Genomic DNA, 26,756 nt, shown 5'->3' on the forward strand with positions numbered 1-26,756 from the left:
TCTCTATTCTGTCTCTGTTTTGGTACCAGTATGATGCTGTTTTGATTACTGTAGCCTTGTAGTATAGTTTAAAGTCTGGCAGTGTGATGCCTCCAGCTTTGTTCTTTTTGCTTAGGATTGTCTTGGCTATGTGGGGTCTCTTGTGATTCCATATGAAGTTTAAAGTGGTTTTTTTTTTCCAGTTCTGTGAAGAAGGTCATTGGTAGATTGATGGGGATAGCGTTGAATCTATGGATTACTTTGGGCAGTATGGCCATTTTCATGATATTGATTCTTCCTAACCATGAGCATGGAATGTTTCTCCATCTGTTTGTGTCCTCTCTTATTTCGTTGAGCAGTGGTTTGTAGTTCTTGAAGAGGTCCTTTACATCCTTTGTTAGTTGTATTCCTACATATTTTATTCTCTTTGTAGCAATTGTGAATGGGAGTTTGCTCTTGATTTGGCTCTCTGTTTGTCTGTTATTGGTATATAGAAATGCTTGTGATTTCTGCACATTGATTTTGTATCCTGAGACTTTGCTGAAGTTGCTTATCAGTTTCAGGAGATTTTGGGCTGAGACAATGGGGTTTTCTAGATATACAATCATGTCGTCTGCAAATAGAGACAGTTTGCCTTCCTCCTTTCCTAACTGAATACACTTTATTTCTTTTTCTTGCCTGATTGCTCTGGTTAGAACTTCCAATTCTATGTTGAATAGGAGTGGTGAGAGAGGGCATCCTTGTCTAGTGCCTCATTTCAAAGGTAATTCTTCCAGCTTTTGCCTGCTCAGTATGATATTAGCTGTAGGTTTGTCATATATAGCTTTTATCATTTTATGATACATTCCATCTATACCTAGTTTATTGAGAGTTTTGAGCATGAAGCGCTGTTGAATTTGATCGAAGGCCTTCTTTGCATCTATTGAGATAATCGTGGTTTTTGTCTTTGGTTCTGTTTATGTGATGGATTACATTTATGGATTTGCATATGTTGAACCAGCCTTGCATCCCTGGATGAAGCCTACTTGGTCGTGATGGATAATCTTCTTGATGTGCTGTTGCAATCTGTTTGCCAGTATTTTATTGAAGATTTTTGCGTCAATGTTCATCATGGATAATTGGCTTGAAGTTTTCTTTTTTAGTTGAGTCTCTGCCTGGTTTTGGTATCAGGATGATGTTGGTCTCATAAAATGAGTTAGGGAGGAGTCCCTCCTTTTGTATTGTTCGATACAGTTTCAGAAGGAATGGAACCAACTCCTCTTTGTATGTCTGGTAGAATTTGGCTGTGAACCCATCTGGACCTGGACTTTTTTTGCTTGGTAGGCTATTGATTTCTGCCTCTACTTCAGCCCTTGTTAATGGTCTGTTCAGGGTTTCAACTTCCTCCTGGTTTAGTCTGGGTGTCTGGGACTCTGCTTGAGTCCAAGTGTCTGGGAATGTATCCATTTCTTCCTGGTTTACTGGTTTATTTGCATAGAGCTGTTTCTAGTAATCTCTGATGGTAGTTTGTATTTCTGTGGGATCAGTGGTGATACCCCCTTTATAGTTTTTATTGCATCTATTTGGCTCTTCTCCCTTTTCTTTTTTATTAATCTGGCACTAGCAGTCTGTCTATTTTGTTGATCTTTTCAAAAAACCAGCTCCTGGATTTATTAATTTTTTGAAGGGTTTTTTGTGTCTCTATCTCCTTCAATTCTGCTCTTATCTTAGTTATTTCTTGTCTTCTGCTAGCTTTTGAGTTTTTTGACCTTGCTCCTCTAGCTCTTTCAATTTTGATGATAGGGTGTCGATTTTAGATATTTCCCCTCTTCTTTGGTGGGCATTTATTGATCTAAATTTCCTTCTTAACACTGCTTTAAAGGTGTCCCAGAGATTCTGGTAAGTTGTGTCTTCATTCTGGTTGGTTTCAAAGAACATCTTTATTTCTGCCTTCATTTCATTGTTTATCCAGTTGACACTCAGAAGCAAGTTGTTCAGTTTCCAAGTGGTTGTGTGGGTTTCAGTGTGTTTCTTGATTCTGAGTTATAGTCTGATTGTGCTGTCTGATAGACTGTTATGATTTCTGTTCTTTTGCATTTGCTGAAGAGTGATTTGCTTCCAATTATGTGGTCAATTTTAGAGTAAGTGCAATGTGGTGCCGAGAAAAATGTATATTCTGTGGATTTGGGATGGAGTGTTCTGTATATGTCTATTAGGTCTGCTTGGTCCAGCTCTGCATTAAAGTCCTGGATATCCCTGTTAATTTTCTGTCTGGTTGATCTGTCTAATATTGACAGTGAAGTGTTGAAGTCTCCCACTATTATTATGTGGGAGTGTGCATCTCATTTTAGGTCGTTAAGAACTTGCTTTATGTATCTGGGTGCTCCTGTGTTGGGCGCATATATATTTAGGATAGTTAGCTCTTCCTGTTGGATTGATCCTTTTACTATTATGTAGTGTCCTTCTTTGTGTCTTTTGATCTTTGTTGGTGTGAAGTCCATTTTATCAGAGACTAGGATTGCAACTCCTGCTTTTTTTGTTCTCTATTTGCTTGGTAAATCTTCTTCCATCCCTTTATTTTGAGTCTATGTGTGTCTTTGTATATGAGATGGGTTTCCTGAATACAGCACACTGATGGGTTCTGACTTTTTATCCAGTTTGCCAGTCTGTGTCTTTTGACTGGGACATTTAGGCCATTTATATTCAATGTTAATATTGTTATGTGTGAATTTGATCCTGCCATTTTGTTACTGGCTGGTTTTCTTTCCCATTTGTTGACTCATTTTCTTCATTGCATTTTTGGTCTTTGCCAACTGGTTTGCTTTTGCAGTGACTGGTACTTGTTCTGTTCCGTGCTTAGTGTTTCTTTCAGGAGCTCTTGTAGAGCAGATATGGTGGTGACAAAATCTCTCAGTAATTGCTTGTCCATAATGGATTTTATTTCTCCTTTACTTACAAAGTTTAGTTTGGCTGGATATGAGATTCTTGGTTGAAAATTCTTTAAGGATGTTGAATATTGGCCCCCACTCTCTTCTGGCTTGTAGGGTTTCTGCCAAGAGATCTGCTGTAAGTGATTGACTTCCCTCTGTGGGTGACCTGACCTTTCTCTCTGGCTGCCCTTAGCATTTTTTCCTTCATTTCAACCCTGGTGAATCTGACAATTATGTGCCTTGGGGTTTCTCTTCTTGAGGACTATCTTTGTGGAGTTCTCTATATTTCCTGAATTTGAAATTTGGACTGCCTTTCTAGGCTTGGGAAATTCTCCTGGAAAATATCCTGGAGCATGTTTTCCAGCTTGGATTCATTCTTCCCATCATATTCAGGTACACCAATCAAGTGTAGATTAGATCTTTTCACATAATCCCATATTTCTTGGAGGCTTTTTCATTTCTTTTCACATTTTTTTCTCTTGTCTTGCCTTCTCTTTTTATTTCATTGAGTTGATCTTCAATCTCTGATATCCTTTCTTCTGATCAATCAATTCGGCTATTAAAACTTGTGTTTGCTTCATGTAGTTCTGTTGCCACATTTTTCAACTCTATCAAGTCGTTTATGTTCTTTAAGCTGGTTATTCTAGTTAGCATTTCATCTAACGTTTTTTCAAGGTTTTTGGTTTCTATGCATCGAGTTAGAACATGTTCCTTTAGCTCAGAAAAGTTTGTTATTATCCACCTTCTGAAGCCTGTTTCTGCCAATTTGTCACACTCCTCAGTCAATTTGTGATCCTGTGTTGAGTTGTGATCCCTTGAAAGAGAAGAGGTGTTCTGGTCTTTGATGATTTCATCTTTTTTGCTCTGTTTTTTTTCCCCCATCTTTGTGGATTTACCTGGCTGTGGTATCAGGGAGCTGCTTGATGAGGTCGCTTGTCTGCCTGTGGAGGCACTACTGAGTTTCTAGGGACTTCCTCAGGTTACTAGGGAAGCTTCCTGTGTCTTTTTTGTTTATACTGGGAGATTAGGCCTGCCTCTTCCACTGACCTGTAGGTGCTGCTGTGTTGTCAAGAATGCCATCCCGTCCTATTGCTACATAGGTTTCGTGTGTTTTTTTGTTAAAACATGGAGCCCAGTACCACCCCTCTAGTGGTGGGTTGTGCCTTCCTCCACTGGGCTAGATCGTTCAGGGTTCATCTCAGACTGTAGCACTGGCTGCACAAGCCACTAGAGTCAGAGCTTCAGCCCTCTGGGTTTTGTGGGGGAGGGTAGGGAGGGAGGCCCAGCTGCACCAAGCCATCTCCCCCTTTCAGCTTCCTCTCTCTTGGGTCATGGGGTAGGGGCCCGCCCAGCTGCTCCCACTTACAGTTCCCTCTCTCTCTCTGGGTGGGGTGATAGCTCAGTCTGCAGGCTCTTATTCAACTCCATGCTTGTAATTCCCAGCACTTGACTGGCAAGGATACCCTGTTCGGTGTATTGCTGATGCTTTTGGGGAAGTGCTGTATCTGGACCAGAGTGCCAGAGGGGGAGCCTCTGACTCGCAGGTCAGATGCACTTACTGGGTGAAGTAGCACCCCTCCCCACCTTGGTCTGCCCTGAGTGGGCTTTGCTCACCATCGGACCAGACCCATTGAAATGCACCTGGTACCTCGGTTGGGGCTAGGAGATTTCTGGATTTCTGCATCTCTTGCTGCATGTTGTGCACTGGAGTTGTGTCTAATCGGCCATCTTGGATCTTTTCTCTCTTCTCCCCATGTTATCCCTCCCCCTGACCTCCCCACCTTTCCGCTGTCCCTTGGCCCCCCAACAGACCCCAGTGTGTGATGCTCCCCTCCCTATGTCCATGTGTTCTCATTGTTCAACACCCATCTATGAGTGAGCACATGCGGTGTTTGATTTTCTGTTCTTGTGTCAGTTTGCTGAGAATTATGGTTTCCAGATTCATCCATGTCCCTACAAAGGACACGAACTCATCATTTTTTATGGATGCATAGTATTCCATGGTGTATATGTGCCACATTTTCCTTGTCCAGTCTATCATTGATGGGCATTTGGGGTGTTCCACATCTTTGCTATTGTAAACAGTGCCCCTATGAACATTCGTGTGCATATGGCTTTATAATAGAATGATTTGTATCCCAGTAATGAGATTGCTGAGTCAAATGGACTTTCTATGTCTAGGTCCTTGAGGAAGCGCCACACTGTCTTCCACAATGGCTGAAGTAGTTTACACTCCCACCAACAGTGTAAAAGTGTTCCTATTTCTCCACATCCTCTCCATCATCTGTTGTCTCCAGATATTTTTAATGATCGCCATTCTAACTGATGTGAGGTGGTATCTCAATGTGGTTGATTTGCATTTCTCTGATAATCAGTGATGATAAGCATTTTTTCATATGTTTGTTGGCCTCATATATGTCTTATTTTGAAAAGTGCCTGTCCATATCCTTTTTTTGTGAATCTGTTTTAGTTCTTTGTAGATTCTGGATATTAGCCCTTTGTCCCATGGGTAGATTACAAAACATTTTTACCCATTCTGTTGGTTGCTGGTTCATTCTAATAATGGTTTCTTTTGCTGTACAGAAGCTCTGGAGTTTAATTAGATCCTATTTGTCGATTTTGGCTTTTGTCGCCCATGCTTTTGGTGTTTTTGTCATGAAGTTCTTGCCTATGTCTATGTCCTGAATGGTTTTGTCTAGGTTTTCTAGTAGAGTTTTTATGGTGTTAGGTCTTGTGTTTAAGTCTTTAATCCATCTGGAGTTAATTTTAGTGTAATGTGTCAGGAATGGGGTCCAATTTCTGCTTTCTGCACATAGCTAGCCAGTTTTCCCAACACCATTTATTAAACAGGGAATCCTTTCCCCCATTGCTTGTTTTTATCATGTTTGTCAAAGATCAGATGATTGTAGATGTGTGGCGTTGACTCCAGGGCCTCTGTTGTGTTTCATTGGTCTATATCTCTGTTTTGGTACCAGTACCATGCTATTTTGATTACTGTAGCCTTGTAGTATAGATTGAAGTCAGGTAGCATGATGTCTCCAGCTTTGTTCTTTTTGCTTAGAATTGACTTGGCTATGTGGGCTCTCTTTTGGTTCCATATGAAGTTTAAGGTGATTTTTTTCCAGTTCTGTGAGGAGAGTCATAGGTAACTAGATGGGGATAGCATTGAATCTATAAATTACTTTGGCCAGTATGGCCATTTTCACGATACTGATTTTTCCTAACCATGAGCATGGAATGTTTTTCTGTCTGTCTGTTTCCTCTCTTATGTCCTTGAGCGGTGGTTCGTAGTTCTCCTTGAAGAGGTCCTTTACATCCTTTGTTAGTTGTATTCCTACATATTTTATTTTCTTTGTAGCAATTGTGAATGGCAGTTCATTCTTGATTTGGCTCTTTTTAAGTCTGTTATTGGTGTATAGGAATGCTTGCTATTTTTGCACATTGATTTTGTATCCTGAGACTTTGCTGAAGTTGCTTATCAGTTTAAGAAGATATTGGGCTGAGATGATGGGGTCTTTTAAATATACAATCATGTCATCTGCAAATAGAGACAATTTGACTTCCTCCTTTTCTAATCAAATATGCTTTATTTCTTTTTCTTGCCTGATTGCTCTGGCTAGAACATTCAATACTATATTGAATAGGAGTGGTGAGAGAGGGCATGCCTCTCTAGTGCCAGATTTCAAAGGGAATGCTTCCAGTTTTTGCCCATTCAGTATGATATTGGCTGTAGGTTTGTCACAGCTTTTATTGTTTTGAGATAGGTTCCTTCAATACCTAGTTTATTGAGAGTTTTTAGCATAAAGGGATGTTGAATTTTGTTGAAGGCCCTCTCTGCATCTTTTGAGATAATCATGTGGTTTTTGTCCTTGGTTCTGTTTATGTGGTGAATTACATTTATAGACTTGTGTATGTTGAACCAGGATTGAACCCCGGGATGAAGCCTACCTGATTGTGATGGATAAGCTTTTTTGATGTGCTGTTGCAGTTGGTTTGCCAGTATTTTATTGAAGATTTTTGCATCTATGTTCATAATGGATATTGGCCTGAAGTTTTCTTTGTTTTGTTGAGTCTCTGCTGGGTTTTGGTATTGGATGATGTTGGTCTCATAAAATAATTTGGGAAGGATTCCCTCCTTTTGGATTGTTTGGAATAGTTTCAGAAGGAATGGTATCAGCTCCTCTTTGTATGTCTGGTAGAATTTGGCTGTGAACCCATGTGGACCTGGGCTTTTTTGGTTGGTAGGCTATTAATTGCTGCCTCAACTTCAGCCCTTGTTATTGGTTCAGGGTTTCAACTTCTTCCTTGTTTAGGCTTGAGAGGGTGCAAGTGTCCAGGAATTTATCCATTTCTTTCAGGTTTACTGGTTTATGTGCATAGAGTTGTTTGTTGTAATCTCTGATTGTAGTTTGCATTTCTGTGGAATCTGTGGTGATATCCCCTTTATCGTTTTTTATTGCATCTATTTGACTTTTCTCTCTTTTCTTTTTTATTAATCTTGCTAGTGGTCTATTTTGTTGATCTTTTCAAAAAACCAGCTCCTGGATTTATTAATTTTTTGAAGTTTTTTTGGTGTCTCTATCTCCTTCATTTCTGCTCTGATCTTAGTTATTTCTTGTCTTCTGCTAGCTTTTGAGTTTTTTTGACCTTGCTCCTCTAGCTCTTTCAATGATGTTGAAAGGATGTTGATTTTAGATTTTTCCTTGCTTCTCATGTGGGCATTTATTGCTATAAATTTTCCTCTAGACACTGATTTAAATGTGTCCCAGATATTTTGGTATGTCTTGTCTTTGTTCTCATTAGTTTTGAAGAATATCTTTATTTCTGCCTTCATTTCATTGTTTATCCAGTAAAAAGATTCAAGAGCCAGTTGTTCAGTTTCCATGAAGCTGTGTGGTTCTGAATTTGTTTCTTAATCCTGAATTCTAATGTGATTTCCCTGTGATCTGAGAGACTGTTATGATTTTCATTTTTTTGCATTTGCTGAGGAGTGATTTACTTCCAATTATGTGGCCCACTTTAGAGTAGGTATGACGTGGTGCTGAGAAGAATGTATATTCTGTGGATTTGGGGTGGAGAGTTCTGTAAATGTCTATTAGGCTTCCTTGTTCCAGATCTGAGTTCAAGTCCTTAATATCCTTGTTAATTTTCTGTCTGGTTGATCTGTCTAATATTACAGTGGAGTGTTAAAGTCTTCCACTGTTATTCTGTGGGAGTCTAAGTCTCTTTTTCAGTTGTTAGGAACTTGCTTTGTGTATCTGGGTGCTCCTGTATTGGGTGTGTATATATTTAGAATCTCTAGGTCTTCTTGATGCATCAATCCTTTTACCGTTATGTAATTCCCTTTTTTGTCTCGTTTGATCTTTGTTGGTTTAAAGTCCATTTTATCAGAGGCTCAGATTGCAACTCCTGCTTCTTTTTGCTCTCCATTTGCTTGGTAAATCTTCTGCCATCCCTTTATTTTGAGCCTATGCATATCTTTGCATGTGAGATGGGTTCCCTGGATACAGCACACTGACAGGTTTTGACTTTTTATCCAATTTTCCATTCTTGTCTTTTGATTGGGGCATTTAGCTCATTTACATTAATATTGTTATTTGTGAATTTGTTCCCTGCCATTTTGATGCTAGCTGGATGTTTTGCCCATTAGTTGATGCATTATTTTTCATTGAGTCAATGATCTTTACTATTTGGTACGTCTTTGGAATGGCTGGTACTGGTTGTTCCTTTCCTCGTTTAGTTCTTCTTTCAGGACCTCTTGTTAGGCAGGCCTGGTGGTGACAAAATCTCTCAGCAATTGCTTGTCCATAAAGGATTTTCCTTCTTCTTCGCTTATAAAGCTTAGTTTGGCTGGATTTGAAATTCTATATTGAAAGTTATTTTCTTTAAGGATGTTGAATATTGGCCCCCACTCTCTTCTGGCTTGTAGGGTTTCTGCGGAGAGATCCACTGTGAGTCTGATGGGCTTCCCTTTGTGGGTAACCCAACCTTTCTCTCTGGCCGCTCTTAGCATTTTTTCCTTTGTTTCAACCCTGGTGAATCTGACGATTATGTGTCTTGGGGATGCTTTTCTTGAGGGCTATCTTTGTGGTGTTCTCTGTATTTCCTGGACCTGAATGGTGGCCTGGCTTGCTAGATTGGGGAAGTTCTCCTGGATAATATCCTGAAGAGTGTTTTCCAGCTCAGATTCATTCTCTCCGTCACATTCTCCATCACAGTCTATCAAATGTAGATTAGATCTTTTCACATAATCCCATATTTGTTGGAGGCTTTGTTCATTTCTTTTCACTCTTTTTTCTCTATTCTTGCCTTCTTGTTTTATTTCATTGAGTTGATCTTCAGTCCTGATATCCTTTCTTCTGCTTGGTCAATTTGGCTATTGAAACTTGGGTATGCTTCCTGAAGTTCTCGTGCTGTGTTTCTCAGCTCCATCAAGTCATTTATATTCTTCTCTAAGCTGTTTATTCTCATTAGCATTTCATCAAACCCCTTTTCAAGGTTCTTAGTTGCTTTACGTTGGGTTAGCATATGTTCTTTTAGCCCTGTTTCTGTCAATTCATTAGACTCATTCTCCATCCATCTTGTATTCCTAGCTGGTGAGGAGTTGTGATCCCTTGGAGGAGGAGAGACATTCTGGTTTTGGGTGTTTTCACCCTTTTTGCACTGGTTTCTTCCCATCTTGTATCTACCTGTGGTCTTTGTAGTTGGTGACTTTCGGATGGGGTCTCTGAGTGGATGTCCTCTTTGATGAAGTTATTTCTTTTTGTTTCTTAGTTTTCCTTCTAACAGTTAGGCCCCTCTGCTGCAGGACTGCTGGAGGTCCACTCTAGACCCTGCTTGCCTGGGGATCAACTTTGGGGGCTGCAGAACAGCAAGGGTTGCTGCCAGTTTCTTCTGTTATCTTCATCCCAGAAGGTTACCTGCCAGATAGCGGATTGAGCTCTCTTTTATGAGGTGTCTCTGGGTATACGGGTGTTGGGGACCTGCTTGAGACAGTCTGTCCCTTATAGGAGCTCAAGTGCTATACTTGGAGCTCTGTCATTCTGTGCAGAGCTGCTGGGCAGGTACTTTTACGTCTGCTGCAGCAGTACTCATAAGTGCTTTTCCCAGGTGCTCTGTCCTAGGAAGGTAGGCTTTATTTATAAGTTCCTGTCATGCTGCTGCCATCTTTTCCATAGATGCCCTGCCCTGCATGGAGTAGTCTAGTCACAGTCTGCCAGCAGAGGTATTGCTGAGCTGCCGCAGGCTCTGCCCAGCTGCTGTGTGAACTGCCTCGGTAGTGGTGGTCGCCCTTCTGCACACTGAGTTGGACCATCCTGGGTCCAGCTGTGCTTGCTGTGAAACTCTCAATCCAGAGGATTGTTTTGTGTGGGTGGTACCCATCGAGCCAGATGATCTGGCTCCCTGTCTCTGTCCCCTCCCTTTCAGTTGAATGGGCAGCTCTGTCTCCCAGGCATTCCAGGTGCCAGTTGAAACAGCCACCTGGATTTGTGTGAGTTTCTGTGCACCAACCTGGCACCAACTGAAACTGCTGTGCTAAAAACTTGTGGCACTTTTTGGCCTGGGAATCTCCTGGTCTGTGGGCAGTGAAAATTTGTTTGGAAATGTGGTGGGCACTCACTCTCTGCATTGTTCTTGCTGGGAACTGCACTCTGGAGCCGTTCCTATTTGGCCATCTTGGATCCTCCTTCCTCCTGTTCTTTGAGTACTTGGTAGAATTTTCCTGTAAAACCAGTTGAGTTTGGTAGTGGTTTTTTTATTTGTGTTAAATTTTGTATTCTGTTTTGTTGTGAGATTTTAATTTAGGTTTTACTCTTTGTTTTTTACTTTTTGTTTTTCCCATAAGTCTCTTGTACTCTTAGATCTTTACTTAAATTTAGAGAAAAAAGACTTATTAACGATTTATTTTGTTTTTATTGTTTCTTGAAATAGTTTTGCAAAACTACATTTTACCTAGGAAGTCATCAGTACCCTCCACTAAGTGTTTGCCTCCCTGTTCCCTATCTGCCTGGGGATGCTAGCACTCAGACTGTGCAAGCCATGCTCAACTTCGTGTTCCGATAATCCCTGCCCTGGACTCTCAGACATCTCTCTTCACCTTTTCAGCCCTTCAGCATCTGCTAAACCAAATCCTCATGTTAATTTCTCTCTGTTGAAATGCTTAGAGTGGTTTTTGTTTACCCAGCAGAACTGTGACTGTTTCTGACACATCGCACATGTTGTCTGGTTTCTAATTTATTAAAATAAATGTTGATAATGATCCCTTATTCATTAAAATTTCTTCTATATCTGTTGTGTCTTTTTTTCATTTCTAATGCATGTGTTTACTTTTACTTAATTTTCGTCTATCTCTAATAGTCTTTTAAAGAAATAAAAAACTTGCCATGTTGGATACTCTTACATTTTCAATGTTTTTCTAATTTACAACTTAGAGCAATTTAAATTTCTCACCAATTACCTACTTTAGCTGCATGTCTGAATGTAGTATTTTCATTATTTTTCAAGTCTAATCTTCCAATATTCTTTTTCTTGTCTTTTTCTGTTTGTTTGTTTTTATTTGAGACTGTCTCGTTCTGTCACCCAGGCTGGACTGCAGTGTATGTATGTATGTATGTATATTTTGGTCCCATTTTTAGTAAACTAAAGGAAAACTTCTATATTCATGAATACGTTTGAATATGCTTGAGTTTGAAAAAAGGCTGTTAGCATCAGCTCCTCCAGGCGAGTGACTGGAGCGTGTAGGAAGGGTAGTGTTTAACAAATATCTTTGTATTTCACTTTCTATAAGAACCATGTTTTAATTTGGGCAATTTAAGCTAAGCCTGTTAAGAAAGTGATGATTAGCACTTATCTTGGGAGGCCTGAGAAAGATATGTCATATGTAAAAAGCAAGTCTCGGGCTGGGTGTGGTGTTGACACCTGTAATCCCAGCACTTTGTGAAGCCAAGGTGTGTGAATCACTTGAGGTCAGGAGTTTGAGATCAGCCTGGCCAACATGGTGAAACCACATCTCTACTAAAAATATAAAAATTAGCCTTCGGTGACAGAATGAGACCCTGAACAAAGAAAGAAAGAAGAGAGAGAGAGAGAAAGAAAGAAAGAAAAGAAAGGAAGGAGTCATAACTGTTATAATCCAATTTTAATTTTAATTTTTAAACAGGGCCTTGCTCCGTCTCCCAGACTGGAGTGCAATGGTGTAATCTCAGCTCACTGCAAACTCCACCTCCTGGATTCAAAGATTCTCCTGCCTCAGCCTTCTAAGTAGCTGGATTACAGGTATGTGCCACCCCGTGCCCATAATTTGTATATTTTTAGTGAAGACAGGGTTTTACTATGTTGGCCAGTTTGGCTGGAACTCCTGATCTCAAGTGATTTGCCCACTTCAGCCTCCCAAAGTGCTGGGATTACAGGCATGAGCCACTGCACCTGGCCATAATCCAATCTTTTTTTTAAATTGCATTTTAGGTTTTGGGGTACATGTGAAGAACATGCAAGATAGTTGCATAGGTACACACATGGCAGTGTGATTTGCTGCCTTCCTCCCCTTCACCTATATGACATTTCTCCCCATGCTCTCTCTCCCCAACTCCCACCCCCTGCTGTCCCTCCCCTATTTCCCCAACAGATCCCAGGGTGTAGTGCTCCCCTCCCTGTGTCCATGTGTTCTCATTGTTCAACACCAGCCTATGAGTAAGAACATGCGGTATTTCATGTTCTGTTCTTGTGTCAGTTTGCTGAGAATGTTGGTCTCCAGGTTCATCCATGTCCCTACAAAGGACACGAACTCATCTTTTTTGATTGCTGCATAATATTCCATGGTGTATATGTGCCACATTTTCCCTGTCCAGTCTATCATTGATGGGCATTTGGGTTGGTTCCAGGTCTTTGATATTGTAAACAGTGCTGCAGTGAACATTCGTGTGCATGTGTCCTTATAGTAGAACAATTTATAATCCTTTGGATACATACCCAGTAATGGGATTGCTTGGTCAAATGGAATTTCTATTTCTAGGTCCTTGAGGAATTGCCACACTGTCTTCCACAATGGTTGAACTAATTTACACTCCCACCAGCAGTGTAAAAGTGTCCCTGTTTCTCCACATCCTCTCCAGCATCTGTTGTCTCCAGATTTTTTAATGATCGCCATTCTAACTGGAGTGAGATGGTATCTCAATGTAGTTTTGATTTGCGTTTCTCTAATGACCAGTGATAATGAGAACTTTTTAATATGTTTGTTGGCCTCATGTATGTCTTCTTTTGTAAAGTGTCTGTTTATATCCTTTGCCTACTTTTGAATGGGCTTGTTTGTTTTTTTCTTGTAAATCTGTTTGAGTTCTTTGTAAATTCTGGATATCAGCCCTTTGTCAGATGGGTAAACTGCAAAAATTTTTTCCCATTCTGTTGACTGCTGATTCACTCTAATGATTGTTTCTTTGGCTGTGCAGAAGCTGTGCAGTTTGATTAGGTCCCATGTCTAGTTTGGCTTTTGTTGCCAATGCTTTTGGTGATTTGGTCATGAAGTCCTTGCCTATGCCTATGTCCTGAATGGTTTTGCCTAGGTTTTCTTCTAGGGTTTCTATGGTGTTAGGTCTTATGTTTAAGTCTTTAATCCATCTGGAGTTAACTTTAGTGTAAGGTGTCAGGAAGGGGTCCAGTTTCTGCTTTCTGCACATAGCTAGCCAGTTTTCCCAACACCATTTATTAAACAGGGAATCCTTTCACCATTGCTTGTTTTTGTCAGGTTTGTCAAAGATCAGATGGTTGTAGATATGTTGTGTTGCCTTTGAGGCCTCTGTTCTGTTCCATTGGTCTGTATCTCTGTTTTGGTACCAGTCTCATCACTCCTATTTGATATAGTACTGGAAGTTCTAGCCAGAGCAATCAGGCAAGAAAAAGAAATAAAGGGTATTCAAACAGGAAAGGAGGAAGTCAAATTGTCTCTATTTGCAGATGACATGATTGTATATCTAGAAGACCCCATTGTCTCAGCCCAAAATCTCCTGAAACTGATAAGCAACTTCAGCAGTCTCAGGATACAAAATCAATGTGCAAAAATCACAAGAATTCCTATACACCAATAACAGACTTAAAAAGAGCCAAATCAAGAATGAACTGCCATTCACAATTGCTACAAAGAGAATAAAATACCTAGGACTACAACTAACAAGGAACGTAAATCCAATATTATTTTAACGTCATGGACATGTTGATAGGAATTAAGGAAATATCTGGGGACACATACACTAAATCAGCATTCTTATATTCAAGTTGGAGGATTATGGAGGCCTTTTCATTGCTACATGTCTGTATTCTTTGTGTTGATTTTATACATATATATTGTCTGAACAAGAAAGATAATTTTTCTTACAAAAAAATCTATGGACTCTCACCAAAAACAACAGCTGAGAAACATCTGCAATAAAATCTTGCATACAATTCCAGACACTTCATAGACTCTCTGAAGCCATTAATCACCTAGGTTTTTGCTCCAGTAGATACAAGGAGAGTTTAATGGCAAAAACAAGTCATTGACCTGCCAATTCTTCCCATATATCCTAAGAGCAGCTGGTTGCAGGGGGCACCATAGACTGTTCCTGTTTTGTGGGTACCAACCTGTGTAAAATGTGAGGGATGGGCTGATGGCCTTGATGCTGAATCATTTAAGCCACTAAAAATTTCAAAAGGGGAATGCAATTTGTAAATGCATATTCAATGTTATAATGTAATATTTGATACTGAACGAGAACTGTTTTCATTACAAATTTGGGGTAAGGATGCAAAATAGAACTGAGCCCTGGAGAGATGAGAGAAGTAGCTGGAAAGGCAGGCAGATTAGCCTCCTCAGAACCATGCTTAGGAATCTGAACTTCATGCTGAAGGCAAATGGGGAAATTACTTAAAGACCTCAAAACTGAGTCTTTTTAGGATACTTTGGCTGCATGGTAGAGAAGGAATTGAAGGGAGCAAGATGGGAAGTTGGCATACTAGTTAGGAGACTGCTGGAGTGACTGGAGATAATGACTCTTGAGTAGTGTACAATAGTCGGAGTAGGAATAAGTCAGTGGTTTGAAGAAAGAGACATTCTAGAGGTAGAATAGCACTTGGACTTACTGATTTGGGGAGAGGGGAGCCAAAGAGGCTCTAGTTAGATTCTCAGGTTTCTGGCTTGAGCGAATGGAAGACAGTGGTACCATATGGAGATATGGAACGCTGGAAGCAGCACTGGGATATTTGAAGATGAAAATAGTAGACCCTAAATATGTATTATTTTTCTTTCTTTGATTCTGGGAGGTTGACAGAAGGCCCAGGAATGGATTCCAGGGCGAGACACGCACTTCCAAGTCTCCTACCATGTTTTTCTGAGAAGAGTGACAGCTCCTGCTGCACTCTTCTACTGGGCTGTCCATCCTTCCCTCTGCTCTGGACCTCTTAGCCTTTCTCCTCTCTCTTCTTCATCAACACAGTTGGAACAGATGATACATTTAGGAGAAAGTCACAGTGAAAAAAGTTACATCAGCTTGCAGGTAGAATTCAATGACCAAACAAGACACATATTAATAATTGATATATATCTTTTTATTATGCACAGAAAAAGACTTAAAATTGTGGTTATCAAAACTATACATCTAAGCAGGTTCACAAAATAGCTGACACAACGAACAGAGAAAAGAATACAACAGGGGTGTTCAAACTGGCCACAGGGATTTTAAGGGTACTTTTTCTACCCTCATAGATGATGAAAACCAGCAACAAAATCAGGCTCATTCAGGAAAAACCAGAAGAGAGAAGTATTGTATTTGGAAACTGATAATAGTAGTTTTAGAAAAACATCTGTCAGTTTCGTGAACAATCCCCAGATAAAACAAACATGAAAAAAATCACATAGGACTCACCCAACAAAATGTGCTCTGTTAACACAACCAGCAGTACAAACATCATTCAAACCATGAGGTAGTTACAATACAAAAAGACACACGCGTGTGTGCACCCACACACACTCACAACCATGCCCACTAAAAACACACGCAGAAAATTGATTTACAATCTTATTACAAGACAAGGAAAATACCATTTTTTGTTTGTTTGTTTAGAAAATGCTATAGAAACAATTTAGACAGAAGAAATCTCTGGCCTTTTAAAATATAGAGTAATAGCTGGTAAACACCACATGGTGAAGAGCCATAGCACAGTATACAGACAATCGGCCTTGGAGCTTAGGGCAAATAGCTTCAGCATCAAACAAAACAAAATGGCCTCTGCAAATTAAGGGTGTAGCCTGCAGAAATAACAAGACTGCAGATAGAAGAGTTCAGCTGAAATAAACAATACTTTTAAAGAAACTGTGAAACATGTTATAAAAGCAGAGCTTGTACTTTGTATTGAACCTGGAAAGTGTGAAGTAATTAGGAATACCGTAATGAGAAGCTAGGGAGAAAATACCTTATTTTTAAATGTTCATTTTTAAGAAACATCTCAGAAATACTTGATGACATTCACTCTCCAATATGAGATTAGGTTTTATCGACACAGATTTCTTGATCTGAATAATACTTCTGACAATGAGACCCAAACAAATAAAAGGTGATTTTTTTTTTTCCTCTCTCTTTAAAACAAATCTTTTGGTTTGCATCTATAAATTTGTAAATTGATTTAAAATTATTTATAAAATCATTGGCAATGCAGCATCTCTCTTGAAAATATATATTTAAATATATTACAGAAGGTTTTAACCTTGTCCTTCTAAGACATCAATCTTTTAATATCTCCTAATAGCTAATTTCCTTTTTAACAAGATGGAAAGGGTTTTTTTAAAAAAAGCAAAGGACTGATCAAAAGAATTCACAGTAGCTGAAATTAAACATTTCATATGGAGTAACTTAAATTTATCTGAAACACTTAAATATATCTTTATACACAAATTTTGTAGTAAAATATAGCTATATGTGACTTAAAGACTCTAGTCTTCTTTGAAGACATCTTTAAAGTTTTTTATACATAGAATATGCTAAAACAATACATTCTGCTGCAGGTTAGGCGAAGCACATTATTTCCAAACACAGGTAGCATAATCTAGGTCCTCTACTCTGATACCCTTATGTTCAAAAAAAGAAAAAAGGAAAAAAATTCTCTAAACTCATGTCTTTGTTTGTATGTGGAAATCTGGAAGTTTTTCAGTGGATCAATGTAGATAGCCTGGAAATCTCAGCCCTGATCTGTTTTGGTTAAAATTTTCCTTATTGAATGCCTACATCTATCAAGTTAGTCAGTTATTACTCAACGATTTGGTAAAAATGATGGTCAATTTCCACCTATTTGTTTGCCACATAGACACTGCCCTAAGGTTTTGAGCTTCATCAACATTTCCTACTGAGGTTCCATTCACAGACAACCAGGCATAACTTCCTTATTTTAAGGGCAGTGGGATTTGCTTATGAATATTTTGGGGGTAGAATCTAACTTATTCTACTTATGGAATTCTAGGTTGTTTGGGGGAATTCTGGAAAAATAATTTGCAATGAAGCTATCATCTTCAGCAGTAAAATAATTTAGCATGAAAATTCCTTTCTGGCATTTTTCTTTTAAACATAAAGGTATCATTGAGCTTATTTTAGCTGCAAAGTAGCATCATATTATTCCATTTAATTAAATTCACCTCAAGTGTTTTTTGATTTTGGGATACATTTAAGGCAAGAGAAGTAAGGCAATCCAAATGAGTGCCCTTTTCCAATCTAGCACTGTCTTGGGGAGAACTGGCGACACTATTCAGATAACCAACTGGAGAGCAATAGCATCTGCCGTGCTTTTGCATCTCGCTAGAGTTTGTTTTTTATAAAAAGGCCGATTTTCTTTTTAGTTGACATGTTTTGAGTGGAACAGTCACCCTAGCAAATATACTTAAGAATAAGTTGCAACTCTAAAAGCATAAGGGCATTTTCAAAAGGGGAATGAATTTTCTCTTCTTCAACTGAGAAAATGAATGTGCCAGATGACATATTATATACTTGTACTTGCATACACATACAAATATATAATTGTGCAAATTTCTCCTTGACTTTATAACTGAATTTCACCTTAATTTATAGGTTATTTTATCAGAACAAAATATTAAGAATGGGCACATATCTGTGGTTCCTGATTTTGGTCATTTTCAATTTCTGTAGGCCTATAAGAAATACAAAGTTTGCATTAAGACATTTTGCAGTGGCATATGCAAGTAGGAGAAGAAACAGGAAGCTAGTAAGGTCATCAGCATTGGTTTTGGCCCAGGGAACAAGAAAGGAATGTTGCCTTGACACTTGTCAGGGTACAGTCCCTGAGGGCAGCACCCATCAAGGGACACATCAGACCCCACAGGGTGTGGCAGCAAAGTCAGAAGTGTGCATCCAGATGAAGGTGCAAATTAGGAGGAATGCTTTGAAAGCCTCAAAGCATTTCTTAGGTTTTACATCTTGGTTCAGATATAAAGAATATTTGGCCGCATCTCCTCACTAGTTCTACTATTTGGCTATTATCCCTTTACCAACTCCTTGAGTCTGGGTCAAACTCAGGGCCCCAAATTACGGATGTTCTCATCTGGACAAAGCAGCATTTTAAAAACTGGCATGTGTTTCACATTGAAAACCCCCAAGCCTGTGAGGGGGCTGGTGGAGAACACCACCATTTTAGCTTTCTCACATGAATTCTAGTGTGGTTCAGAAGTCCAGGGTCATGTTTATATTAGCCCTGGGTGTGGGGCGAATACAATGGGTGATCTTTATACCGAAATTCACTCTGTCTTTAGAAGGGAAACAAAATCCAGCCATCCAAGTCTGGACATGAGGCTCACACTGGTCCCGCCCTTGGCAGTAGCTGGGTTGGGCTGGGCTGTGCTGGGCTAGGCTGTGCTGCTGCTGGAGCAAGGCGTGCTCTGTGTGCTGCCGATGCTGTGAGCAGCACTGCTGTTTTCCGAGGCTGGCGGGGAGGTGGGGACTTGCTGCCTTCTTGCCGTCTCCCCTGCATTTAATAAAGAAAAGGCAGGGTCAGAGAAAGACACAAGTTACGTATGTGCATTCCTGAAAAGATAATTTATTCCACATTTGCCATTTTAACTGATATTTTTCTCAACCAGGGGCAGAAGCAACTAGACTAGATCCTAGATGGCTGGAATACCTTCTAAAATAAGGTTTTTCTATTTGTTCTTTTATTTTTAAAGCATCATGCATGGGAAAAAGAAGACAGACGACTGACAGGCAGCTATAGTGGCTAAGACCTCTGACAGCTGTTGACAAAGTCCCTGGATTTCAGGGTCTACAACCTTTGAAGAAATCACCACCACTTATGTGGACTGTGTAAGCTGGCAACTGACCAGCACCTGTACTCAGGAAGCACTGTCCATCTTCTCTTATAAAGATATTATAGGGTTTGGAGGGTGTGGCCTTTAAATTGCAGTAACAGAACTTTGGAAGTTTGGAAGCCTTGTTCTGAATGCACTTGTTAAAAACAGGAGTGAAGGCCGGGTGCGGTGGCTCATGCCTATAATCCCAGCACTTTGGGAGGCCAAGGCAGGTGGATCACAAGGTCAGGAGATCAAGACCACCCTGGCTAACACAGTGAAACCCCGTCTCTACTAAAAATACAAAAAAATTAGCTGGGCATGGTGGTGTGTGCCTGTAGTCCCAGCTACTAACGAGGCTGAGGCAAGAGAATCGCTTGAACCTGGGAGGCAGAGGTTGTAGTGAGCCGAGATTGTGCCTCTGCACTCCAGCCTGGGTGACAAAGTGGAACTCTGTCTCAAAAAAACAAAACAAAACAAAAACAAACAAAAAAACAGGAGTGAAATCTAGACTTTGTTTTAGCTACAGCAGAGAGAGCCTTGTGTGCCAAACATATAAATTACTTGAGAAAAGGCAGTGGGGGACAGCTGCTATTGGAAAACCTTTGGGGAAGGGGGTTAGCTGTTTGCACATGGGGACTGCAGTTGCCAGCAAATGGCCTCCCTTCCCTGCTGAGGTTCCCCGTGGGGTGCAGCGTGAGCATCTCCTAACACTTTAAGCATCCTACTTTTCATTACACACCCCACTGCATTTTAGCTAAAGCCATTCATCGTGCCAAATGTGCAGTGCTTCGGAGAGGAAGGAAAGCTCAAGTCACACACATGGTTTGCATTTAACAGTGCAAAAGGCCCTAGAGTTAGTCTTCTTTTTGGCAAAACCGGCCTCAGTGCAACCCTCAAAAAATGGCTCTATATAGGGAAAAGTGATCAGGGCTCTCCAATAAAAAACACTGCATTTACTTTGAAAAGTCAGAGCATAAACTTCATAAACTTCTTGTAAGCGGCATGCCCCCCTTCCATGTGGGAAGCCCCAGAGGGCCAGGTCTGTTTATGAATGAGCCTCCTCTTTTCCTGTCATGCTGAAACACACATCTATCAGCCAGAGATAAGCAACGCTCCCGGCTGCTTCATTAAAACAAAACACTCGAGCAGAGGCCCTGCCCTCCAGTGCAGGAACTTGGCCCTATTACTTCCATTCCCTTTTTGGGGCCCCTCAAAAGCCTCTGTGGAAAAAGCAGTTCTGCAAAATATGGAACTGGCTCATGTCCCTGGGTCTGTTTACAGCTTTTCCTGTCACCCATTTCATGAACCACACGGCTATACACACTTTTGTATCAACCTCAAAGTATTCATGTGCTTGTTGGAAGTTTGGCCCTGTTGTATACTTCCTCTAATTATCTCTTCTTCTGGGATTGGTGAGATGGATGGGGACTAGGGTCAATATTCCCAAGAAGCAGAGAAACACTGTTTTTTGCTGTTCTTTTTTGAAAACCTGTATTTTGGACCCTCCCTAGCGCTGACCTATACTCTTAATGTGTGTGTATATAAGAAGGGATGGGGAATTTGCCTCCATGGCAATAACTTTCTGCCAAAAATTCACTTTCCCCAGAGTAGGAGCTTTGTTTCTAGAAGAGAATAAAATATCTTAACAATTCTGATGTCAAAACAAAAACAAAAAACCTCCAGAGACCCAAACAACTCTAGATATACTTGAAGAATTCGGCTCCCTTATAAACCACAGGTTGGTCCATACCTGCCTGGATCCTCACATTACCAATGGGAAGGACTAATGTGGCTATGCATGCACCACATTTTAAATATACATTTTCCTTCCTGAATAAGAATACATCTGAAAAGCAGGAGGCAAGTCCATCTTTTTCTGTTTTGGCTCACCTGGGCTTTGTTTGCTCAGCCCACAGCAGCTAAAAAAAGTAAAAAGGCCTGGCTTCATCTAGCAACAGGGAGCAAGTCTGCTCCTTCAGGATTTGCCCTGTGCTTGATTATTCACATTCAGGAAAAGTACCAGCACTATGCCCTGCCCAGGAAGCCTGGATATCTGCTTTCCGATGTCTATTTGCCAAATATAATTTGTTGCCATGTCAGTTTATTTTCATCGGTGCCCATTAAGGAGACTCTTCAACTTCCCGAATTTTGGAAACTCTTGTCCTGGTAATGCAAAACACTTCAATATAAAACCCCAAACAAAACAAAGAAGCCTCTGCACTCAAGACTGCAGGATGCATCTCACCAGGTGGATAAGTTAACCTAACATTATATTGACTTTTATCCAATAATGGGCCAAGGTGACTCCCTGCCTGAGAACCTGCTGGGAAATATGGAAAGTCCCCTCTTCAGACCATCCTTTCCACTTCTGTGGCTATTTTCACATGTCAGACGCAAGATTTTCACTATAACCACATTTTTAAAAAACTCCTACCTTTTGACAGAATTAAGAAAAGTTTTTTCACTGTCAGATGGAAGTGATGCTACAGAAAAATTCACTATGAGGAAGAAAGTTGAATGTGCAGATGCTTCTACTTAACAGGCCCCCAGAGACCCCTGGGTTATCTGAGATGGGTCCTTCGGCTGTCTGCTCTCCATTGCAGTGATCTCTGATTTCGTGGAGCACCAACTTTCTCTAAAACATCCCTTGGGTGACAAATATAACCAGGCTGCTCCTAAAGGAGATGGGCAGGGAGGACCTTGTGGCTAAGCAGAGTAGGCCCAATTAGCACATAAAAGAAATTCAAGGAGGGCACCTTGCTCGTAAATAAATATCAAGCTTGGCCAGCAGAGGAAATGTACTTAGTCTTTATGCTTTCCTCCTAAAATCTCAAACCACGTTGAGGGAACAGAGATTTGAGAGGAGGGAGAATGAGCAGGGGCGAGAGGAATCTGGTGCCTAACATATTCTGGAGGAGGAGGGTACACTGAGGATAAGGACACTAAGGATTAATTCCACCCATCTCACAATTAGCCTATGGCTGGGCCTAGATACTGCCAGGGATGCCTTAAGAAATAGAATAAGAAAGCCAGGTGCTGTCATTTATAGTGCCAGCTACTTGGGAGGCTGAAGGGGGAGGATCTCCTAAGGCCAGGAGTTAGAGGCGAGATCATAGCTCTCTGCACTCCAACCTAGGCAACAAAGAGATCCTGTCTCTACGGGGGGGGGGGGGGGGGGGGGGGGGGCGGGGACGGGACGTGGAGTAGGAGATGACAAAAAGAAGCAAAACAAAAATACAGAAAACAAAACCCAAACCCACCCCTTTCTTAATGAAGAATGTTTTCTTTCGCTTGGCATGGGGTTGTCCAGATCTGACTTCTTGCTACCTCTTTGGCGTCTATATTACAACTGGATTCTTATCTCTAAGTCTTTCACCATGGCAGGGCCTGGGGAAGAAACTATTCAAGAAAGATATGAATAACATGGGAGGGCTCTGGGGAAACAACAGAAGAGTTAAAAAGAAAGGTGAGGGGAATCTTGGTATTTAGGCCAAAGGACACTATTTGCAAACACTGTCCATGAGGATTATTACGAAGAGGAGCAGACAGCTGTTCTTTATCTCCCTGGAGGGCAGAACATGAAGAAATGAGTTTAAATGGAAGGAATAGGGGATTTAGGTGAGATAGAAAAGAACTTGCTGATTATGAGGAGTGGTTAGTTATACAGGGAATTTATGGAATCTCCTTCTCAGAAGATACTTAAGCATAGGATTGAAAACCATATACCTGGGGATACTTTAGACTTAATATTCCTTCATGCCAGAAAGAAAACAAAGATATTTTCTTCTAGGTCTATGTGTTGTATGCAGTTTTGTACCAATTAATGGCTAGTTTCTTGATATCCTAATTATAATTAATTCATAAGCTCACTCCTTAAGCAGAGTGAATGGTAGTACCTTTAATTTGATGTCTTTAATCACTTTTTATCATTTTCAAAATTCATTCCTCCCCAGCCTCCAAGCAAAAGACCCTTTACAGCAAAATTCTTCAGGAGGGGTGAATTAGATGCTGTTAGAAGTCATGGGAAAAGCTTATGCCCAGAACTGAAGCTTTTCACAATGTCCTGCCTACTGCTTTCTTTCTGTATTTCTGCACTGTGACCAACCTGTTTGTAGCTGCACTTCTGTTTTCTGTGTTTACCTTCCTTGCCTTTGTGGCCCCTGAATAGGATGCAAAGTCTGATAACAACTAAGAGGAAGAAGAAAAGCAAGAGGGAAGGAGAAATCGGGAGGAGGAGGAAGGCTGTCCTCCACAGCTACTGCTACAACCACTAGTCAGAAGCTGGACTTGAGGCCAGGCGCGGTGGCTCATGCCTGTAATCCCAGCACTTTGGGAGGCCGAGGCGGGTGAATCATGAGGTCAAGATATCGAGATCATCCTGGTCAACATGGTGAAACCCCGTCTCTACTAAAGATACAAAAAATTAGCTGGGCATGGTGGTGCGCACCTGTAATCCCAGCTACTCGGGAAGCTGAGGCAGGAGAATTGCCTGAACCCAGGAGGCGGAGGTTGCAGTGAGCCGAGATTGCACCATTGCACTCCAGCCTGAGTAACAAGAGCGAAACTCCGTCTCAAAAAAAAAAAAAAAAAAAAAAAAAAGAAGTTGGACTTGAAGCTCTAGTTTGCTCAATGGCTAGACTTGCTACCTGAGTAGGTGTATTAATTGTGTTTCCCTTTAGTAAACACAGAGACAATCCCAACTTCTCAGGTTGTTAGTTAGGATGAGGGTACTTAAAACAAGCAATGTGTAAAAAGCTTTTTGAACTTTAAGGCTACTCCTATGTGTAAGTAGAAAAACAACTAGGAGTATAAGATGCTGAGATTTTGAATTAGGTGTGCCTGTCCCAACCTGTCAGGCAGTTTCAACAACCCTCCGTGGAACACACCATGTGTTCTTAAAGCAAAAGTCAAGTGCATACCCAAAAGTCCACCTGAGTCGGGTAAGAGGTTTTCATTAGGAGCATCTCTGGAGGTGCCAATGTGTTCAGAGGCTGAGGTTTCTCCAGGTTCCCAAGCCTAGCCCAGATGAAAAGAGAAACAGCAAGGAGACAGGCTAAGGTGTGATAAGGTAGGAACCAAGAGACCAAGTCCCAGGGATCAGAAAGATGCAGCTGGAACAGATGAGAACCCCAAAGTGACTATAAAGAAGGCAGGATCCACTCTCTTTTCACTCAAATGCTCATATCATTATTTTAAAAAACTGTTAAACACAGAGGTTAAGATGAGTGCCTTCTGCTTTCATGGTGTCTGTCGGTGTCACTTTTTTTTCTCAAAAAACAAAGCATCTCCCAGAGCATCTGGCCATTCGTATGCCTTCCCCCTTCTTCTCAACCACCCACCCCTCAGTTTCCATGAGAAGTCTCTAGGAAACTTAATTCTTCAGATTGGAAACACTTCTTCCGGCCAGGTATGGTGGCTCACGCCTGTAATCCCAGCACTTGGGGAGGCTGAGGCAGGTGATCATGAGGTCAGAAGTTCAAGACCAGCCTGGCCAAGATGGTGACACCTCATCTCTACTAAAAATACAAAAAAAAAAATTAGCCAGTCGTGGTGGTGTTCACCTGTAATCCCAGCTATTTGGGTGTCTGAGGCATGAGAATCGCTTAAACCCAAGCGGCAGAGGTTGTGGTGAGCCGAGATCACGCCACTGCACTCCAGCCTGGAGGATAGAGTGAAACTCCATCTCAAAAAAAAAAAAAAAAAAAAATTTATTCATTCTCCACTGAGACTTCCCTTGCCAGTTCTCCATTTTTGTGACACAGTTCACCAGGTCATTGCTTTACTAAAGGTTGGCATATGTGCCTGTAGCTGAGCTTCTGCCTGAGCCAATATGCTTATAATCAGTCAGTCTGGTTATTCTCTTCCTCTGAAGCTATGGGAACTCCATGACAGCAAGGACTTTGTGTTGCTCATGGCTGTTTTACTGTGCCTGGAATAGTGTTGGCATTTGGCCGGGCACGGTGGCTCAAGCCTGTAATCCCAGCACTTTGGGAGGCTGAGGCGGGTGGATCACGAGGTCAAGAGATCGAGACCATCCTGGTCAACATGGTGAAACCCCGTCTCTACTAAAAATACAAAAAATTAGCTGGGCATGGTGGTGTGTGCCTGTAATCCCAGCTACTCAGGAGGCTGAGGCAGGAGAATTGCCTGAACCCAGGAGGTGGAGGTTGCGGTGAGCCGAGATCGCGCCATTGCACTCCAGCCTGGGTAACAAGAGCCAAACTCCGTCTCAAAAAAGAAAAAATAGTGTTGGCATTTAATAATAGCTTAAAAAATCCATTGAATAAGTGAAAAAATGAATAAATGAGTGAACAAACAAAAACATTTAGCTTATGCTAAACAGAGGCAAAAAGAAAACTCAAAATGCATGTTAATTAATGTTTATTATCTGATAAGCAGAAGGAAGATAAAAGGATTATGGCTATCTGCCCTTTGAATTTGTAATAACAGGATAGGAAGAGAAGAGTGAACTCCGAATCAAGAAAGCAAGGTCCAGTCCTGACTGCCATGCCTGTGTAACTTTCAGCTAGTCACATCAGTTCTCTGGGCTCAGAATTTCTTGCTATGTAAAAAGAAAATGCTGATACAGACTAGTAATTTTCCAAGGACTCCCTTTAAGAAACTGATTTAAAAAAAAAAAAAAGGCAAGGGTACAACTGCATAGAGATAGTGCATTTCAAGGCACTGACTTGCATTCCTTCCCCAAATCTCACCGGAATAACACTAAATGGATTTTTAAAGGCATAAACGCATGAGAACAAAGATAACAGAAGTAAAGATAACAACAATAAAATATTGGAAGTTGGTGTGGAAGTGAGTGAATGGTAACTGACTTGGCAGACTCAAGAGAGCTGAAGCCTAAACCAACAGAGGGAAAAACTGAGAAACAACCAATTTATGTCACCGAACCCTTAAAAACTGAGGGAATGGTAGCATCAGGCATCTCTGGAAACCTCTCTTGAGCACAGGCCTGTAAGCAAGAGGTGCTGGCTGAACTTCTATATGAGAAGCAGAATAGTTCTCTCAATTTCCTCCATCACACCACTGGGCTGAGATCTGCCCTTCCTAATCCAGGAAGAAGTCGGGAAGTTTACTCATGAAACTGACGGTTCCAGGAATGATCAACACCAGGCACACTTGAGGGCAAGAGTAGCACTTTCAAAAGGGGGTAATTCAGCAAACATATAAATACTTTGGCTCACCTGGGCTTCCTTGGCTCAGCCTACAAGGAGCTAAAGCAAGATGGCCTTGCCTCATTTAGCAACAGTGAAACTTTGAATCAAGGAAGTAGGGTTCCAGTCCTGACTGTAACTATGTAACAAGTTTATCTCCTCCAGAATTTGCCAGGTGCTTGATTATTTGCATTTGGGAAAAGTGCCAGGACTATAGCCTGCCAGGGAAGTCTGAATATTTGCTTTCCAGTGTCTATTGCCAGATATAATTTGTTCCCATGTCAGTTTATTTTAATCAATGCCCAATAGAAAGGTCTTTCAACAGCCAGTCCTATACCTTGCAAGTAGGAAACAGGAAAACATATTTCATGAAAGCCTGAC

The 26,756-nt window shown here is 40.9% G+C and overlaps 1 protein-coding gene and 1 long non-coding RNA gene across 10 annotated transcripts in view; one reads left to right on the forward strand and one right to left on the reverse strand.

Annotated features, from left to right (window-relative positions):
- LOC118143026 (uncharacterized) overlaps positions 1 to 22,313 on the forward strand; it is a 55,455-nt gene extending 33,142 nt beyond the window's left edge. For both annotated transcript variants that reach the window (XR_013520253.1, XR_013520252.1), the window contains exons 2-3: positions 12,049 to 12,164; positions 19,081 to 22,313. This is a non-coding gene — a long non-coding RNA (uncharacterized LOC118143026). The remainder of the gene's footprint in view (positions 1 to 12,048; positions 12,165 to 19,080) is intronic.
- TGFBR3 (transforming growth factor beta receptor 3) overlaps positions 15,443 to 26,756 on the reverse strand; it is a 218,841-nt gene continuing 207,527 nt past the window's right edge. For all 8 annotated transcript variants that reach the window (XM_078332415.1, XM_078332413.1, XM_035252123.3 and 5 more), the window contains exon 17: positions 15,443 to 18,881. In XM_078332415.1, the coding sequence (XP_078188541.1) occupies positions 18,763 to 18,881 (119 nt within the window). In that variant the 3' untranslated portion in view covers positions 15,443 to 18,762. The remainder of the gene's footprint in view (positions 18,882 to 26,756) is intronic.

This window comes from Callithrix jacchus, chromosome 7 (genome assembly GCF_049354715.1).
Source record: "Callithrix jacchus isolate 240 chromosome 7, calJac240_pri, whole genome shotgun sequence".
NCBI classification, from domain to species: domain Eukaryota; kingdom Metazoa; phylum Chordata; class Mammalia; order Primates; family Cebidae; genus Callithrix; species Callithrix jacchus.